The sequence below is a fragment of the Hemitrygon akajei genome, chromosome 9 (assembly GCF_048418815.1).
Source record: "Hemitrygon akajei chromosome 9, sHemAka1.3, whole genome shotgun sequence".
NCBI classification, from domain to species: Eukaryota; Metazoa; Chordata; class Chondrichthyes; order Myliobatiformes; family Dasyatidae; genus Hemitrygon; species Hemitrygon akajei.
In genome coordinates this window covers 145,143,086-145,162,027 of record NC_133132.1, presented here as the reverse complement: position 1 = coordinate 145,162,027, position 18,942 = coordinate 145,143,086, and the positions used below count along the sequence as shown (strand labels likewise).

General features: G+C 39.8%; 1 protein-coding gene across 1 annotated transcript in view; it reads right to left on the bottom strand.

Annotated features, from left to right (window-relative positions):
• Positions 1-12,504, bottom strand: part of cdc5l (CDC5 cell division cycle 5-like (S. pombe)) — a 58,039-nt gene extending 45,535 nt beyond the window's left edge. Inside the window, exons 1-2 of the mRNA XM_073057201.1 lie at positions 12,268-12,504; positions 1,988-2,091 (exon numbers count right to left, since the gene is read on the bottom strand). Coding sequence (XP_072913302.1) covers positions 1,988-2,091; positions 12,268-12,312 — 149 coding nt within the window. The 5' untranslated portion in view covers positions 12,313-12,504. The remainder of the gene's footprint in view (positions 1-1,987; positions 2,092-12,267) is intronic.
• Between the last annotated feature and the right edge of the window lie 6,438 nt (positions 12,505-18,942).

Below are 18,942 nucleotides of genomic sequence, written 5' to 3'. Positions count from 1 at the left end.
AATGAGTGAAGACATTGAGTATCAACTATGCATAAAGTTACAAAAAAACAGAATTTGGGATACAAGTGGATGAGTCAACTGTGCAAGACAATGAGGCATTGCTAATGGCATATGTACGGTTTATCAAAATGGAAAAGTTTATGAAGAAATTCTCTTTTGTAAAATGTTAAAAGAAAATCAATGGAGAATCAATCTACGACAAGCTCAAAGGGTACATTGAGGATAAAAGTATTTCAATTAGGAATACTTTTATTTCTTGTGCAAAAGATGGGGCACTATATATGACAGTTTGCCATGCTGGTTTGTTGCATTTATGAAAAAAAAATTCCAAGTCTGTTTGCAATCCATTGTGCAATTCATCAACACCTCGCAGGCAAAAACCTCAGCCAGTGACTTCTTTCAAGCACGACTCTTATAACACTTGCTATCAACAAAATTAAACCTAATCCATTTCTCCAGTTATGCCAAAATAATGATGAAGGGTTTGAATTCTTGTATCTTCATACTGAAGTATGTTGGTTGTCAAAAGGCTGAAGGCTAATGCTTAAAATATTTCTTTGATCTTTTTGTCACTCTGGTTGAATTTTTGTTCAAAGTCGACAAGAGGTTGGGAAACAAGATTGAACTTCTATGTGGCATCCTAGTTTATCTGTTTGACAAAATGAACATTCTAAATATAAAAATGCAGGGTGCTTTTAATTAAATTGCTTTCAATTTAATCCAAGCAAAAAGTGCAGTGTCCACTTCTATTGGAAATTTTGAATTACATAAGCAAAACATTGGGAGAAGAATGGTTTCACAGTTTCCCTGCATGGAAAGTAAAGCACTCTCTTTCACAGATGGTGATTTGCAAGAGTACTGCTTACACCTGCAGTCAATGAAGAAGGATTTTCAGAATCAATTCAAGGATTTGAACAATCTGGAAACTCTGGACTGGATAATTAACTCATTTCTTTGCAAGATCGAAGATCAGGAAGAGCCTGCAAGTAGTATCAACATTCAGAATGATGAAGCAGCAAAAAATGTTTTGCAAAAATGTCGGCTTTTGTGGTATATGGCTACACTGCATACAAAGTTTATTGAACTTTGAAGAGCCAGACTTCCTTGCATTTCCATCCTCCTACCTTGTTGAAGGAGGCTTCAGTGCAGTGAACCACATAATCACAAAAAACAGAAACTGCTTGAACATTGTTACACTTGGGGACTTAAGGCTTTTGCCGTCACAACTTGAACCAGATATTATAACTCTTGCTAAAAACTTTCAAGCTCTAGGATCACATTGATATCAAAGCTGCTGTACAGCACATAGGTACTATGTAAGTTGGGTTTAAGGACAATAATAATTTAAAGAAGAATCATTTTTCCTCATGTTAGCATATGGTCGACATGTTTTACACTATGGGGGCACTGGAAAGTATACTGTGCCTAAAAATGGCATTGGTAAGTATGAAAGTGCTTTAGGGGGAAACTGGGCCAAAAAAGGTTGGAAAATACTGAAATATATGAGTCAATGTGTAATATCCTTACCATGTGATAATGAACAGCAGCCTGTACGGCTATGTGAAATTTCTGTAGTCCAGTGTTGCACTGTGTGAGTGGACATTTATCAATAATGTAACATAGTTTGGTTTTCTTGAAGCTAGTCAGAATGTTTACCAAGACTCCAGTGCTGGAAGTTGCTCATGCATATATCTTCAACCGTTCTTTTTTCAGACCCTTGAAAACAATCATTTTTCCAGACCATACCACCAAACTCCATTTAACCCATTTGGCTAAATATTACATCATATTCTAACTGGTTATGAAATTCTCAATTCACATTGTCCACAACTCATCAGGGCTAAGGTTAAGGAGAACAATGGGGTGAGAAGGTAATAGAAAATTCCATTGCTTGTCAAGTAAACTCATCGCACAACAGCTATTTTGTGCTTGCTGACTAGATTAAGCATCAACATTGGATACAATAGAAAGAAAATGTCAAACATACCATCTAGCTTTGCATTGTTTGGCTGACTTCCGATGTAATAGTGATGCAATACGTGACCACTGGTTTTTGCCATATTTCATAACAGCTGCTTTGAGAATTTCATCCTAAATAAATAGACAGCATGTTACTAATGACAAAACTGAAGCATAACTTTGTAAAGTGCAGAAATATTGCAAGTTATTCATTTTACAGAATCCAGGCATGAGTCAGTTTAAAAAACACATTGATTGTAAAATTAATAGTATTTTAAATATGGTTTGTTCTTCCTCATTGTGAACTCTATCAGCACTCTCCGATGTAATTCTCTCCGAGTCCTGGGCTATGCTTTCAGATGAAGTCTATGAATAAAGAGCAAAAATGTCTAATGTAGGAGAACAACCCAGTGATAGATTGATACTTTATTGATCTCAAAGGAAATTACGGTGTCATAGTAGCATTACAAGTGCACAGATATACAAATATTAGAAGAGAAGTAAGAAAGAATAAAAAATAAGTTACCTCAAACAGTCTAACAGGAGGGGGTCATCACTTCCCCGGCTATAGGTTGATTCATTATAGAGCCTAATTGCTGAAGGCAAGAATGACCTCATATAGCACTCTTTGGAGCAACGCAGTTGTCTTAGTCTATTACTAAAAGTGCTCCTCTGTTCAGCCAAGATGACATGCAGAGGGTAGAAACATTGTCCAGAATTGTCAGGATTTTCTGTAGGGTCCTTTGTTCTACATAAGCCTCCAGCATATCCAGTTTGACTCCTATAACATAACCAGCCCCTTCTAATCAATTTATTGAGCCCATTGGCATCACCCATGTTGATGTCATTGCCCAGCACACCATCACATAGAAAATTGTACTGGCAACAACAGACTGATAGAACATGTGAAGGCGAGGCCTGCATACTCCAAATGACCTCAGTCTCCTCAGGAAGTAGAGATCTTACTGACAGTTAGCTGTCTCTGGAGAAAGGGAATGGAGGATGGAGGTTGAAGGAGTAGGGAAAGAAAGTAAAAGGAATGTGGCAAAAATAAATAAAACAGATATTGATTTTCTTCCTTATATGCCTAATCATGTATCACCAAGTTTAGCATTGATGCATGCTGGATTAAATTAGAATAATAAATTCAACTGAATGACCAAATTTCACTTAGATTTTAGCAGTTACTTTAGCCTTCTTGTTTTCTTTATTATGTTTTTACTCAACATTAATCTGAATGAGGATTACGTTTATTCAAACTACATTTGTTATGAATGCTGAACAGACCTGATGGAAATGGGGTGCGGAGTTAACCATTCCCCCCCCCCCCCCCCACCTTTTGAGAACTATGAACTATTGCTATTGCTATGCTGTTAATGAGAGAGAGAGATGACGCACAGAGGCAGGGACATCTGCTACAGATAAGAGAGAGAGAGGGAGACACAATTGATTTATGTATTATGGCTTCTTCCTGGATTGTTTACCTTTCGCTGCCAGGACGTTACTTTGCTCGTTAACATTCCTAAGGAGGCAGCAGGAGTGGCCTGATTTGATGGACATGGTCATTTTGAGTTGATGGATGGCTGATACCCCGTCAGTGGGGGATAAAAGACAGGTGTGGGGAGACACCCCTCAGACACACCAGTGGACACTGACCGAGTGTTGTGCACCCACAGGAAGGTAGGGGCTTCGAGGACCGAATCAGAAGATCGGTCAACAAAGCTCACAGTGTTACAGCAGGGCCGGTGGGGACTTGTGTGTGTGTCCACTCATGCCAGAGTGACGAGTCCACCACAGAAGAATGGTCTGGCCGAGAACGGAGGGGTCATAACCGAATGACCACAACGGTACAACGGAATCAGAATACAACAGAAGGTTTGCTGGCTGCAGCTGCTCAGTCTCTTGCTCGCGCTCTCTCTCTCTCTCTCTCTAACAACTTACAACAACCGCAACTACCTCAGCACACATGAACTGAACTGAACTCTATATTCTCTTATGACAATTCATTTACCCCTAGACATTGATAGAGTTTGTTTATTATTGCTTATTATTATTTCTACACTTCTAGGTTTATTATTGCTAACCTGTTTTATCTGTATATTTGTATTATTGGTATTGTTTTGCTTATTTTACTAATAAACACCCTTGGTTATAGTACCACCAGACTCCAACGGATTCTTCTATTTCTGCTGGTCTGTAAACCCAGTTACGGGGTACGTAACACATTAAAATAGGGTTGAAAGTATTACTACTGGAAAAATCACAGTATAAATACAGTATTAAGTGCTTTGATATGGTTAATACAGGACCTTCAATATATATTTAGTAAATCAAATTCATACAAGCAGCATAGAGAATGAATCCCAAGAATGTATACAAGATCAATTTCTAGATCAGCATGTTGAAAAATCAAATAAGTAACAACTACTTTTGATCTGGTACTGTGCAATGACAAAGAATTTATTAACAACTTTAAAAGTAACTGACTCAAAGAGTGACCATAATGTGACAGAATTTTACATTAAATTGGAAAGTAATGCTATTCAATCCAATAAGCACAATTTTCAATCTAATCAATGGAAACTAAGAAAAATATGAGAGGGAGGTTGGCTCTAGGATATTTGGAAATTATTTTAAAGGATATGACACTAACAGGCAACAGAGCATATAAAGAAAAAATACATGATTTGCTGCAAATTTACATACAGGCACCAAATTAGATTTTTGAGGCACTATTTTTAGACCATAAGACATAGGAGCAGAACTAGGCCATCTGGCTCATTGAGTCTGGTCCGCCATTCAATCATGGCTGATCCTTTTTTTTAATCTCCTCAACCACAACCTTCTCCCTGTAACCTTTGATGTCATGTCCAATCAAGAACCGATCAATCTCTGCCTTAAATACACCCAACGACCTGGCCTCCACAGCCGCATGTGGCAACAAATTCCACAAATTCACCACCTTTTGGCTAAAGAAATTTCTCCGCATCTCTGTTTTGAAAGGGAGCCCCTCCATCCTGAGGCTGTGCCCTCTTGATCTAGACTCTTCCACCATGGGAAACGTCCTTTCCACATCCACGCTGTCTAGGCCTTTCAACATTCGAAAAGTTTAAATGAGATTCCCCCGCCTCCCCATCCTTCTGAACTCCAGCGAGTACAGACCCAGAGACATCAAACGTTCCTTGTATGATAAACCTTAATCATCCTTGTGAACCTTCTCTGGACCCCGCCAGCACATCTTTTCTAAGATGAGGGACCCAAAACGGTTCACAATACTCAAGGTGAGGCCTCACCAGTGCCTTATAAAGCCTCAGCATCACATCCTTGCTCTTGTATTCTAGACCTCTTGAAATGAATGCTAATATGGCATTTGCCTTCCTCACCACTGACTCATCCTGCAAGTTAACCTTCAGGGTGTTCTGCACAAGGACTCCCAAGTCCCTCTGCATCTCAGATTCCTGAATTTTTTCCCCATTTAGAAAATAGTCCACACATTTATTTCTATTACCTAAATGCATGACCATGCATTTTCCAACATTGTATTTCATTTGCCACTTTCTTGCCCATTCTCCTAATCTGTCTAAGTCCTTTTGCATCCTACCTGTTTCCCCAACGCTACCTGCCCCTACACCAATCTTTGTATCATCTGCAAACTTGGCAACAAAGCCATCTATTCCTTCATCTAAATCATTTATATACAGTCAGCCCTCCTTGTCCGCAGGTTCCGCCTGTGTGGATTCAACCAACCGCAGAGCGGGAAAGCCCAGAAGTTCTCTCTCTAGCACTCGTTGTTTGAGCATTGTTCGCCTCATGTCTTGTGTTGTGAGCAAGAGGATGGAGTTTAAGACTAGTAAGGGATGGCTGGCTAGCTATGTAAAGCGCTACAGCCTCATGAACTTATAAAGATCACGGGAGAATCGGGATCAGCCGAAGAGCTACGATGGTTGCATCTGTACTGAACAGGTACAGACTTTTTTTCTTGTCATTACTCCCTAAACAATACAGTATAACAACTATTTACATAGCATTTACATTGTATTAGGTATAAGTAATCTAGAGATGATTTAAAGTATACAGGAGGATGTGCGTAGGATATATGCAAATACTACGCTATTTTATATAAGGAACTCGAGCATCCGTGTTTTTTGGTATCTGCGGGGTGTCCTGGAACCAATCCCCCTCGGTAAGGAGGGCTGACTGTACAGCATAGAAAAAAACAGGTCCCAACACCAACCCCTGTAGAACACCACTAGTCACTGGCAGCCAACTCACTGCCTCCTACCAATCAGCCAATGGCTAACCATGTCAGTAACTTTACTGTAATGCCATGTAATAACTTGGTAAGCAGCCTCATGTGTGGCACCTTGCCAAAGGCCTTCTGAAAGTCCAGATATACAACATCCACTGCATCCCCTTTATCTATCCTACTTGTAATCTCCTCAAAAAATTCCAACAAGTTTGTCAGGCAGAATTTTCCCTGAAGGAAACCATACTAACTTTGTACTATCTTGTCCTGTGTCACCAAGTACTCCATCACCTCATCCTTAACAAATGACTCTAAAATCTTCTCAACCACTGAGGTCGTTAACTCATAATTTCCTTTCTGCTCCTTTCCTCCTTTCTGAAAGAATGGAGTGGCATTTGCAATTTTCCAGTCCTCTGGCACCATGCCAGCGTCCAGAGTTTTTAAACAGAGAGTAATGGATTGCCAGTGAAGATGGTAGAATATATGACAAGACCATTTAAGAGGCATTTGGACTGGTACATGAAATGGCAGGGAATGGAAGGATATGGAACACATGCAGGCAGATCTGTCATTTTAATTGGCATCGTGGTCAGCACAAACACTGAGGGCCAAATAGCCTGTTCCTCTACTGTAGCATTGTATGTTTAAAATAAAGTCCAACTATAGAAATTAAACATTATGTAAATAGGAGAGAAAGAAAAACAGGTCTGAGGATTAGGAGTGTTTTAGAATTAGGCAGAGCTTGGCTGAGAAACTGATAAGGTCCAATAGATGACAACAGCAAGCCAGAGAAAAAACCTAAAAACAGAATACGTTAAGTAATACACCATGGGTCCTTTAAAAGGAACAGACAGCAATAGCAAATTTGGATCGCTTACAGACACGGACTTAAGAATTTATAATCAGGAGTAAGAAAAGATTGAATAATTAAACAACTGCTTTGCATTTGCCTTCACAGCAAAACAGGAAATAAAACCAAATTAGAAATAGGGGGGGGGGGGGGGGGGGGGGAACGTTAACAAGCCTGAAAACTGATAAATCCCAACAAGTTCATTATCTATAGAGTTAACAGAGATGGATGAAATGAAAATATGGTTGACTAATCTACCAGAGATTTGTGAAGATGCATGTAGTGGATGAAGTGCAAGTGGGAAATCAGTACGTCTTTGCTTAGTGACACACAAAGGGTTGCTGAACAAAGTTAGAATACACATAACTACAGGATATAGACTAGTGTTGATTGGGAGATAGTTAATAAGCAGAAATCAAAAACTAGGAACAAACTAGCCTCTCTGGGCATGACAAGCTGCCTTCAGTGGAGCACTAAAGGGATTGACTATTGTGCCCCAACTATTCATAATATGTCAGCAATCAGGCAAAGGGATCAAATATAAAGCTTCTAAGTGTACTGATGATGTGAAACGAAGTGTGAAATTGTATACTGATTTGGATGCAATGAGATTTCAAATGGAGAAAGACAAGCTAAATTAATGGACAATAATAGAGCAGCTAATGTATAATGTGGAATATTACAAGACAGAAGAAATGAAATGCTGAGTGTTTTTAAAAAGGTGAGAAATGCTGACAGCAAAATGGACCTAGGCCTCCTGGTACAGAAGTCATTCAAAGGTACCATGCATGTGCAGCAGCAGAACAAAAATGGTATGGGCCTTTATTACAAATGATTCTTGTACAAGGGCTTTACAATTACAAAAGCTCTGTTGAGACCCAACAGGAATACTGTGTACAAATTTGGACTCTGTAGGCTTAAGAAAAAATATAAACTTGATACTAAGATGTTATCACAAGCATTCAATAACCATTCCCTGGACTGGGAGAATGAAGAAGGGTTGAGCAGAACAAACCTCTGTAGTTTAAAGTTTAGAAGAAATGATAAGTAATTTTCTCAAAATATAGAAAACTCTAATGAAGACTTTATGGAAGGGAGAACAATCCTCCTTGCTAAGAAGTCCAGAACTTTAGTTCATGCCACTGTCTTAAAATAAGGGCAAGTCATTTTGTGGGTCACTTACAAAGTGATGAATCTTTCAAACTTTCTACCTTGTGGCTTTTCCAGAAATGTGGGCTTAGTTTGATTGTACTGATTGATTTGTAAAGTTCTGCTTATTAAGGCAATCGAGGAATCTGGAAATGGGTTAGGAAAATTGTGCTGAGGTAGAAAATGAGCGGTAGTCTTGCGGAACGATGCAGGGCACTTGAGCGGCCAAATGGACTACTCCTGCTCCCATTTCTTATACAAATCAAATTAACACAATCTGGTCAAGATTCAGGCAAGTTTCATTCCAGCCACATAAATTCCAACAATGACCATCTTGAATGAGAAGGGGTTGAGGTTGGAAGGTTCAAGGGCTATTGACTAGAAACTTAGCATTTGGAAGAAAAACCATTTTGAAGTTGAGCCAAAACTATACAGATTGAGGAATAAATGATCAATCCTAGTTGATGTTGAAATGACAGGTGCCAAGTTCCATTCTTGAATTCTGCTTCAAGTATTCCATAATATTATCTGGTGAAGAGTTCTAGGATTTTCTATCTAGCAGCAGTGAAAGAGTAGCAAAATATTTCAAAATCAGAATGGTGTGTGGCTTGGAAGAGAAAAAGTAAGAGATGTTGCACCTATGTTCTTATAGCCCTCATCATTCTTGTAGTAATGATCACAGATTTGAGGGGTGATGGTGGAACCATACTGCATTTTATAGATTTGACTGATTGCAGCCCTGACACGCTAGTGGTGTAGACTGGGTGCTACTTGCAGCAGACTTCAGTTTGCCGGTGTTAATTACTCTTCAGTAAACGCTGCAACTGCCAAGAGGTTAGGATATTGCAGCAGGTGACTCACCTCCTGACTTCACAAAACCTTTTCACCATTTTTGCAAAGCACAACGCATGGTGTAAAAGAACCAGGAGTATGAAGAGACGTCAAGAAAAAATTATCCCATTTAATGATACTTAAATCACCACCTTAAACTCTCCATCCCTCATACTATCATGCCGTAGCTATAATGTACACAATAGATGAAAAAGGTACTGCAGCAACTCTAAAAGCCTTTTTAACCTCAGTAGCCAAACCAATGACCAAGGACTAAGGGAGAAAACATGGGAACTCTCCTCCAAGCAATGCACCATCTTTCTTAAAATAGATGACTGCTCTTTCATCATTGTTAGTTTGAAATACGGAAATTGACCACTCAATAACACTAGGAAAACAACTAGGACCAGCTCGTCCCCACTTTAAGGCAGTCAGGGAGGCAATAAAAGCTGATCTGGTCAAATACACTCATAATAAATGGAAATAAATTTGTTTAAAGCACTGAGGTCATGACCCTCACTACTAACATGAAAAAAATATTACTCACTTCTCCAAACTTTGACATTAAACTTATGCTCCCAAGTTACTGATCTCACTGCTACAGAACACAAGAGATTCTGCAGATACTGGAAACTTGAACAACACATGCAAAATGCTGAAGGAATTTAGCATATTAGGCAGCATCGATGGAGGGGAATAAACAGCTGGCATTTCGTGCCAAGACCCTTCATCAGGGCAGAAAAGGAAAAGAAGGGGGCAAAAGCCAGAATAAGAAAGTGGGAGAGGAGGGGAAGGAATACCAAGCTGGTAGGTGATAGGTGAGACCAGGTGAGGGGGAAGATAGGGATGTGGGGGGGGGGGGGGGAGGAGAACGAAGGAAGAAGCTGGTAGGTGATAGATGGACTGCTAATTTCACTACTGAAATTAGGAAGAGACCTTTTGCCTCTAAATTTTGTGCATCACTGTCTCCTTTTCCAGAAGTGTTGCTCATCTTTCATTGATCAAAAATTCTCCAAGTCTTGGCAGCAATATCAAATTTTCCTTTGTATCCTCTCTGGTGCTGGTACATTTTCCCCATACTATAGCCATTGGAACTAGCAGACATTTTAACTCTGGCCTAACAATGTTTTATACATTTTGAGTATGACATCCTTACAAAGCATATTTTAAGCCTCAGCCACTATATCTGTGAACCTCACCCTGTGCTGCTATTTCAAGGAGCTGTGGAAATACATCCAAGACTCCACTGTTCACTTCAAGTTCTTAGCTTTACTTATTGCAAATGCCCCTTCTCCTTTTTTGCCATCACTGATAAATTACCTCCATTTATCCAGAATGAATTACATTTACAATTTTTCTATTTAACTGATCAATCCACTGATACATTCCTGGGGTCCCGAGCTTTCTTTGTTGCTATAAAGTATAATGAATTTGATACATACTACAAAACACATGAAATGGACCTTTGAACTTTGTAGAACTCTATTTCAAACAGTATTCCTGAAACCATCGCCTGGTGCATGACACGACTGAGTCAGTGTTGAATCCAACCACATAGATTACTGTTCACTAACTAATCCGTCTTCCAAAAATTCATTTAGATTATATTAAAAGCCTGATACAAACAATCCTGTATCATTTTTAAGGCAGCAACAAATTAGTAAACTTAAGCTCAAAAGTTTGTGTTTATATGGTTACAAAGCATGCCCAGCAATAAAGTATCAGACTATACTGACAACTCCAGTATTGCATCTAAGATAATCAAAATAATAGAATGAATGTGGTATGACTGCAGGAGAAGATGATTCAGAGAAAATTCAAGGTCAAAGATAATCAAGGAACTAAAAAAGCATAATGAAGATTCCATTGAAGCAATTATATTACCGTCGTTATGCACTGAGCAACCTGGATATTAATATGCAGTTAAACAATCTTATGTTAAAGAAGTGTTTTGAGGTACAAAAGAAAAAATGCAGGAGGCCAGTGGATCAGTTGGTGAATTAATGAATGGTTAAAAATAAAATGGACACATCTGAGTCTGCAACAGTGATAACAATGGCAAATAGGAAAAAAAATAGGAAAAGGATAGATGATGGTTTGATGAAAGCACACTGAGCTGCTTTTTCAAAGTAAATTTACTAACAAAGTACATATATGTCACCATATACAACCCAGAGATTCATTTTCTTGCAGGCATACTCAATAAATCCATAATAGAATAATAGCCATAACAGTATCAATAAAGACTACACCACCTTGGGCATTTAACCAGAGTGCAGAAGACAACAAACTGCGTAAATGTAATTAAAATAAATAATAAACAATAAATATTGAGAACATGAGATGACGAGCCCTTGAAAGTGAGTCCATAGGTTCTGGGAACATTTCAAAGACGGGACAAATGAAATTGAGTGAAGTTATCCCCACTAGTTCAACAGCCTGATGGCTGAGTGGTAATAACTGTTTCTGAACCTGGTGATGCAAATCCGCAGGCTGCTGTACCATTTTTCTCTCCAGTTATTGCTTTATTTTTGGAAACTTTCAGCTTTTATATTATATTTCAAGAAAACTAGGGCTGGAAAGTCGTCAGAACATCTTATATATATGTCAGAACAATATATATTATTAAAAACGAGACCTGTACAGTAGTTGTGATAACCTTCCCAGGCTATTAGAAGATAAAATGGAAAGTAATTAGGTCACCCAATTCCTTAATAAACTTCCTTAAGAATTACGCACACAATGGTTAAATATAAATTTTTAGCCAAATCAGTGTAATTCAGGAATCTTGGGAGAAAACTTGGGACAAACGAGAACGGTGACCGAGCAACACTAGGCAAAGATAGTAGCCTGACTTAGTATTAACCCAAGAATTCCATCCCACAATTAATCAAAGAAAGACTGATATATTCTTTCACGAAAGGGATATTCAGCCTTCTAAATTCTGCACTCAAGAGCGCAGTGGAGCATTGGTTGTGTATATTCCAAAGGAGAGATGCACCGAATCTTGGGTATTAGTGGACGTGGGGTTTGTGCAGTAAAGTTGTTGGCAGATCAGTCATGACCGTGACCATAGTGAACAGCAGAGTAGGCAGGAAGGGCCGAATTGCTTTTAATTCCGATGTTTGCATAGTGCAGGGCACCCGGATAGCCCATCATTAACCTGTACACGAAAACCCCAGGCCAAGCTACACCAGGGCAGGCCAGGCCCGGGGACAGGCCTCACACTCACCTCCGTGTTCCTCCAGACGCCTCCCTTGATCATTATCCGCGGCATCTTTGCGCTTGACGAGGAGCCAGAGGAGATCCCCCGGCAGCTTAGTGAGAAGAGAAGACGGAGAGATGTCTAACCCGCTGGTGTTGTGGGCAGCAGGCTCCGGCCCAGTGTACAGCAACGACTAGGGTCCCGCCAAAGAGCGGCAGCCGCTGCCCCGGCAAGGAGGCACCTGCCCTCTTTCCGAGTGACTCCGCGCCCTCTCGCCAGGCTGACTGTCACTGCAGCCAGCCGCTTCCCGGACGCCCTGCTCTGCAGGTTATCTCCAGGGCGCCCTGCGAGCGTGGTGTCAAAGTAATAGTATACTTGTTTTTGATTTTCTGAGGGAAGGTTTGACTATAAGAAGGGGAAAAAAAACGGGTTTGCATTTTCACGACCTCAGGAGGCTGGAAAGCTCATTACAACTGACAGTGTTAGTGACTCAAAGTGCTATCTCGGATCCCATTACCGCAGGAATGTTCATGTACGGGTCCTAAAATGTCCTTTTCCATATATTTTCAGTTTACATCTCTCATACCGTATTGAGATACATCACATCCTGGGCACTAACTTGCTCTTTATTTTAAAATAAAGAGCAAGTGCTGAAGATGTGGGGGAAAAAAACTCGTACAGAAATTGCACAAATGTGTTTGTCCTGTTATTCAGTGAGGATATTAAGGGATTATTATTGAACAAGTAATACTAACATTTACACCCAAGACGAGTTCCATTATTTTGTGTGGCATGAAAACCGAAATACAGGAAGTTCTCTGCAATGTGGAAAGAATGCTGGAAGAAATTTGGAGGTGTTGTTGAGGAGATGAAGGAAGTGATTATAGGGGGATACTGATCAGTAACAAGGAATGGCAAATGGATTTCAATACAGATAAATGAAAGATGTTCATTTTGTAAAGTCACATCAATGTAGGACTTATACTATGAATGGTAGGGCACGAGGGAATGTGGTAGAACTGGGGGAATGCAACTGCATAATTAGTTGAAAGAGGGATCACATTTAGACAGTGGTGAAAAGGGTGCTAAGCCCACTGGCCTTTATCAGTCAGGGCACTGAGTTTTAGCAGTTGGGACATTACGCTGCAGTTGTGTAAGTCATTGGTGAGGCTGCACATGAAATACTGTGTACAGTTTGGGTTGCCCTTTTATAGAAAGGACATGGTTAAACTGGAAACAGTGCAGAAAAGATTTACAAGGATGTTGTCAGGACTAGGAGGCTTGAGTAAAAGGAAAAGGTTGGCTAATAAGTCTTTATTCCTTGGAGCATAGGAGAATGAGGGGCAACCTTATAGGACAGTTTATAAGAGAGGATATAGAAAGTGGATGGCAACAGTCTTTTCCTAGGGTAGGAAAGTCCAGAACCAGGCAGCATAAGCTTAAGGTGAGAGAGGAGCAATTTAAAAGGCACTTAAGGGGCAACTTTTTCACACACAGAGGGTAGGAAGTATGTGAAGTGAGCTGAGGTAGGTACAAAAGTACCATTAAAGAAGTACTTGGATAGGTTCGTTGGAGGGATATGAGCCAAACACAGGAAACTGGGACTAGCTGGGTGGGCACAATGGTTGCCGTGGGCTTGTATCCGAGCTGTATTTCTCTATGGCTCTATAACTCAGCAAGCCTTGAGGTAGCTGCAGAAAGACAAACCTGTTACTGTTTCAGAACATCCCAAAACATTGACTGTTTTGCTTATTTCCACAGATACTGCTTGACATTTGAATTCTTCCAGGATTACATTTTTGTTGGAGTCATACTGAACAGAAACAGGCCAATTTATCCATGTTGACTAAGGTGTCTGTCTAAGCTAGTCCCATTCGTAGAACATAGAGCAGTACAGACAGGAATTGGCCCTTTGGCCCATTGTATTTCTATTGAAAATGATGACAAATTAAACTAATCCCACATGGCTGAACATGGCTTATATTGTTCCCATTCCCTGCCTTTTCATGTACCTTTAAAAATGCCTTTTAAACATTGCTGTTCCATCTGCTTCCACCCCTTCCATTGGCAATAAGTTACGGGCACCTACCACTATCCATATAAATCAAGATAATACTTGCCTCTTTTAAAATTCCCCCCTCACATTAAAGCTATACTCTTTAGTATTTGATATTTCCACCCTGGGAAAAACTCTCCAATTACTTATCATATCATTGCCTCTCATAATTTTATTTACTTGCATCATATCACTCAGCAGCCTCCAACACTCAGAGAAAACAGTCCAGTTTTGTACAACCTCTGCTTATAGTTAATACTCTCTAATTCAGGCAATATTCTGGTGATCCTCTCCAGATCCTCCATAAACTTCCTATACTGTGGCATCCAGAGCTGCACACAATACTCCAGCCATGGCCTAACCAATGCTTTCTACATCTGCAGTATGACTTACCAACCTTTATACTCAAAACCCTGACTGATGAAAACATGAATACTATATGCTTCCCCTACTACCCTAACTAAAACTTCCAGGTTTTGCCTGCATTTGGCCCAAACATGTCTCACCCCAGTCCATGTACCTGCCCAAATGTCTTTTAAACATTGTAATTAGTACTTGCTCCTACCACTTCCTCAAGCAGATTGTTACAAATACCCACCACTATTAGTGTGAACAACTTTGTTTTAGATTCCAGCATCTGCAGTTTTATTTATTTTCCAGATATATGTGTTTATTTTTCTCCAGAAAGTGAATGTAAACAAGACATTTAACCATGGACCTTCAATCTCCTTACCTAAACGCTCTTCGTCTTTGTCTCCCTCATTATTCTGGCAAATACTATTTAAACCTGGAGACTTACTTTGGCTCTGCTTAATCTTGCTAGAAGTACCATCACATTTATAATGAAGCCATTGATTCTTTTTGGTTTAAGATGGATCTTGCTTATTGATCTTTGGTGTTTATGGTGCTGCTTCAACAGTGAGGGGTGGGTTTGGTGCTCAGAGCTTCGTCTGGTGGGGCGGTGGGAGACGTTGAAGGTTTTGCTGCTGCATGTGCGAAGGGAGGGGGAGAGGAGGCTTCATGGCTTCGATGTTTCTATCATTCTAGGTGGTTTCTTTGTTTCATGAATGCCTGTAAAGAGATGGAATTTCAGGGTGTGTGCTGTATACATACTCTGATATAAATATACTTTGAAACTTTGTTAATACATTATTGTCCTCATCATCACCTACATCTGGTCAAGATAGCACCAGCAAACAATTCCTCGGGCGACATCTTCCAGATAGTCAATCTCTTCAATCATTTCACTTTTTCTATGCCTTCAACTTGTTCTTTTTGTCTTGTTTGTGTTACAGAAACTGTTTGAGCCTGCGACGTACAGCTTGGAACTTGATCAAATGATCTAACACTACGCTGTGTCCAGAGAGCTGCCTTGTGGACATCGGAGACGAGGACCTGAAGAGGACCGGGAACTCATGGAAAAGACCAGAGATGGGGTGTGGGCTCCATCGCAAAGTGGCAAGGAAGACTGAAGCATCAGAGGAGGTCAGCAGCGGCTCCCAACAGAGGCCAGCAGCCAGGTCAGCAGTGTTTAGGCCCGGCATGGTTGTCACTCTTCATGTAAGGACTGAGTTTATCCGGCTGCTCTCTTCATATGCTGACGGAAAGGTGTTTTCGATATCCTGAGATGTATGTTATTATTGGACTGTATTTTAAATTGGTCTCCTTCAGTTTTTCAATGTTTTCTTTCTTGTGCCCAATGGCAGGTGGGCAATCTGTTAACTTTTTTGTGTGTGAAGGTGGGTTGGGGGTTTTGATGCTACTTTGGCTGTTTTTTTCTGCAGGGGAGGGGGTCAGGGATTGTTACTGTCGCTGTTTTTTCTGCTGAGAGGGGTTGGGGATTTGTTGCTATTGTCGCTGTTATTTTTCAGTGAGTGAGGGGGTTGGAGGTTGTTATTGTCATTGCTCTTTTTTTCTGAGGGGAGGGAGTGGGGGATTTTGGGTTTGCGAGTTTTGTATCTTTTTCTTTTTCATGTCGGGGGTTAGCTGATGTCCTTTCTTTCAACAAACCCCATGGTCTTTTTGTATTTCATGGCTATCTGGAGAAGATGAATATCAGTGTTGTATTCTATATGCATACTTTGACAATAAAATGCCTCTTTGAATCATTATTTATCTCTTCCCATTTCTTCCAGTGTACTGTTCTATTTACCCTCAACATTACATTACCCTCTTTTTATTTCTTCTGTCCAACTTGTCATGGAAAGTATGAATTTATCTCATTAGTTTTCTCATTGCTTGTTGTGAGGAACTTCTGAGATTATTCTCTATTTGATTTCTTTTTAATTAGCCATTTGTTCCCATCTATTTCTCTTTATGTGGTGCCATCTCTGTGCGATGTCATTCTCTTGTATATCTGAACTCCATCACTTGTTGTTTTGTACTGTTGGAACTCCAGTGCTTGGAGATGAAGCCAATGAATGTAGTATTTTATTTGTGTTTTCAGAAGATACTCAATAAGGTATATAAAGGACGTTGGTCAAGAAGACTGCACAAATGCCTCAAGAAGGCAAGATCTCCCATCAAAGTTCCCAACATCCAGGCCTTGCTATCTACTCACAGCTACAATCAGGGAGGAGGTACAAAAGTTTGAAGTCCCACACCACCAGATTCAAGAACCGCTACTTCCTTTCAACCATTTGGTTCTTGAAACAACTTGCAAAACACTAATCACTATCTCAGTATATGGCCACTTTGTACTACAATGGACTTGTTTTGATTTAATTGTTTTTCTTGTATCATTTTGCATAAATTTTTCTTGAGTATGCTGTGTCTCTTATGCTATGTAATGCAGCAAGTAAGATTTTCATTGCACCTGTATATACATATACCTACGCAGATGACAATAAATTCAACTTTGACATTGAAGGGAATTAGGGGTAGAATATTGATGTGGAACTGCAATTGGTTATCAGACAGAAATCAGTAAATATAAACAGATTGTTCTCAGATTGGCAGGCTGTGACCACTACGAGATCAAGCAATATCAATGCATAAGCCCTAATATTTCATAATCTACATCAATATTGTGGCTAAGTGCAGCATTTATCATATTTTCAAGTTGTTTGAGTCACTAAGCCAAGTGAGATTGTATGTATAAAAAACGATACAAAAAGATTTTGAGGTGAATGGGTGAGCATATGGTTTAAATTATGGAAAATGAGAGAGCATTCACTTTGGTAAACACAACAGAAAATGGAAAGAAAAATTAAATGGTAAGTAATTGGGTCATGTTGATGTTTGAACTGACCTTGGTGTGCATCTACACAACTCACTGAAGACCAAAATGCAGACATAACAAGCAATTAAAACGAATTGTAAGTTAGCCTTTATAGATGTCCCATGTTATGGACAGTGGGAGTAGGGTGGGTGTAGCATTCCTAGAAAACAGTCTATATCACAATTTCTTATAACGCAAAGCTGCATCATTTGTGCATGTATCAAGAAACATGAATTGAAAAATGTCTTTATTTAATTACTTTATTTTCTCATAAGTTCTGTAAGAACAGATTTTACAATCTGTACAATCTGTAAGGAGATGGTGGTGGACTTTAGGAGATCTAGGCCTCATATGGAGCCAGTGATCATTAATGGAGAATGTGTGGAGCAGGTTAAGACCTACAAGTATCTGGGAGTACAGTTAGACGAGAAGCTAGACTGGACTGCCAACACAGATGCCTTGTGCAGGAAGGCACAGAGTTGACTGTACTTCCTTAGAAGGTTGGCGTCATTCAATGTCTGCAGTGAGATGCTGAAGATGTTCTATAGGTCAGTTGTTGAGAGCGCCCTCTTCTTTGTGGTGGCGTGTTGGGGAGGAAGCATTAAGAAGAAGGACACCTCACGTCTTAATAAGCTGGTAAGGAAGGCGGGCTCTGTCGTGGGCAAAGTACTGGAGAGTTTAACATCGGTAGCTGAGCGAAGGGCGCTGAGTAGGCTACGGTCAATTATGGAAAACCCTGAACATTCTCTACATAGCACCATCCAGAGACAGAGAAGCAGTTTCAGCGACAGGTTACTGTCGATGCAATGCTCCTCAGACAGGATGAAGAGGTCAATACTCCCCAATGCCATTAGGCTTTACAATTCAACTGCCAGGACTTAAGAACTTTTTTTAAAGCTATTATTAATGCTTTTTGAGTTAGTGATTTAGATGCATATCATATTATTACTGAGTTAAGTATTATATGTAATGAGTTTTTGCTACAACAAGTGTATGGGACATTGGAAAAAAATGTTGAATTTCCCCATGGGGATGAATAAAGTATCTATCTATCTATCTACTCCATATCTCAAATCATTGAACAGTAACTTGTGAATTTTGTAAGGGTGATTCTGCAAGACCAAATTGCTATTACACAGGGGTCATCTCTATTATGAGAGAGAATGAATATCACAACTGGTGTGACTGCATCTGGACTGTTGTAGATAGTCTTGGTCTCATGGCCAAAGTATATACTTGCCCTGAGGGGAGTGGAGCAATGAGTCAGAACATTGGTACCAGGGATATTAAATTTGCTGGATGAGGAGAAATTGAATAGAGTGTGAGTATGAAGGAAGCCCACATTAAGGTATACAAAATTATTTGTCTTTATCGTCTGAGGCCTTGAGAATAGGAGTTGGGATGATATGTTACATTGTACAAAGCA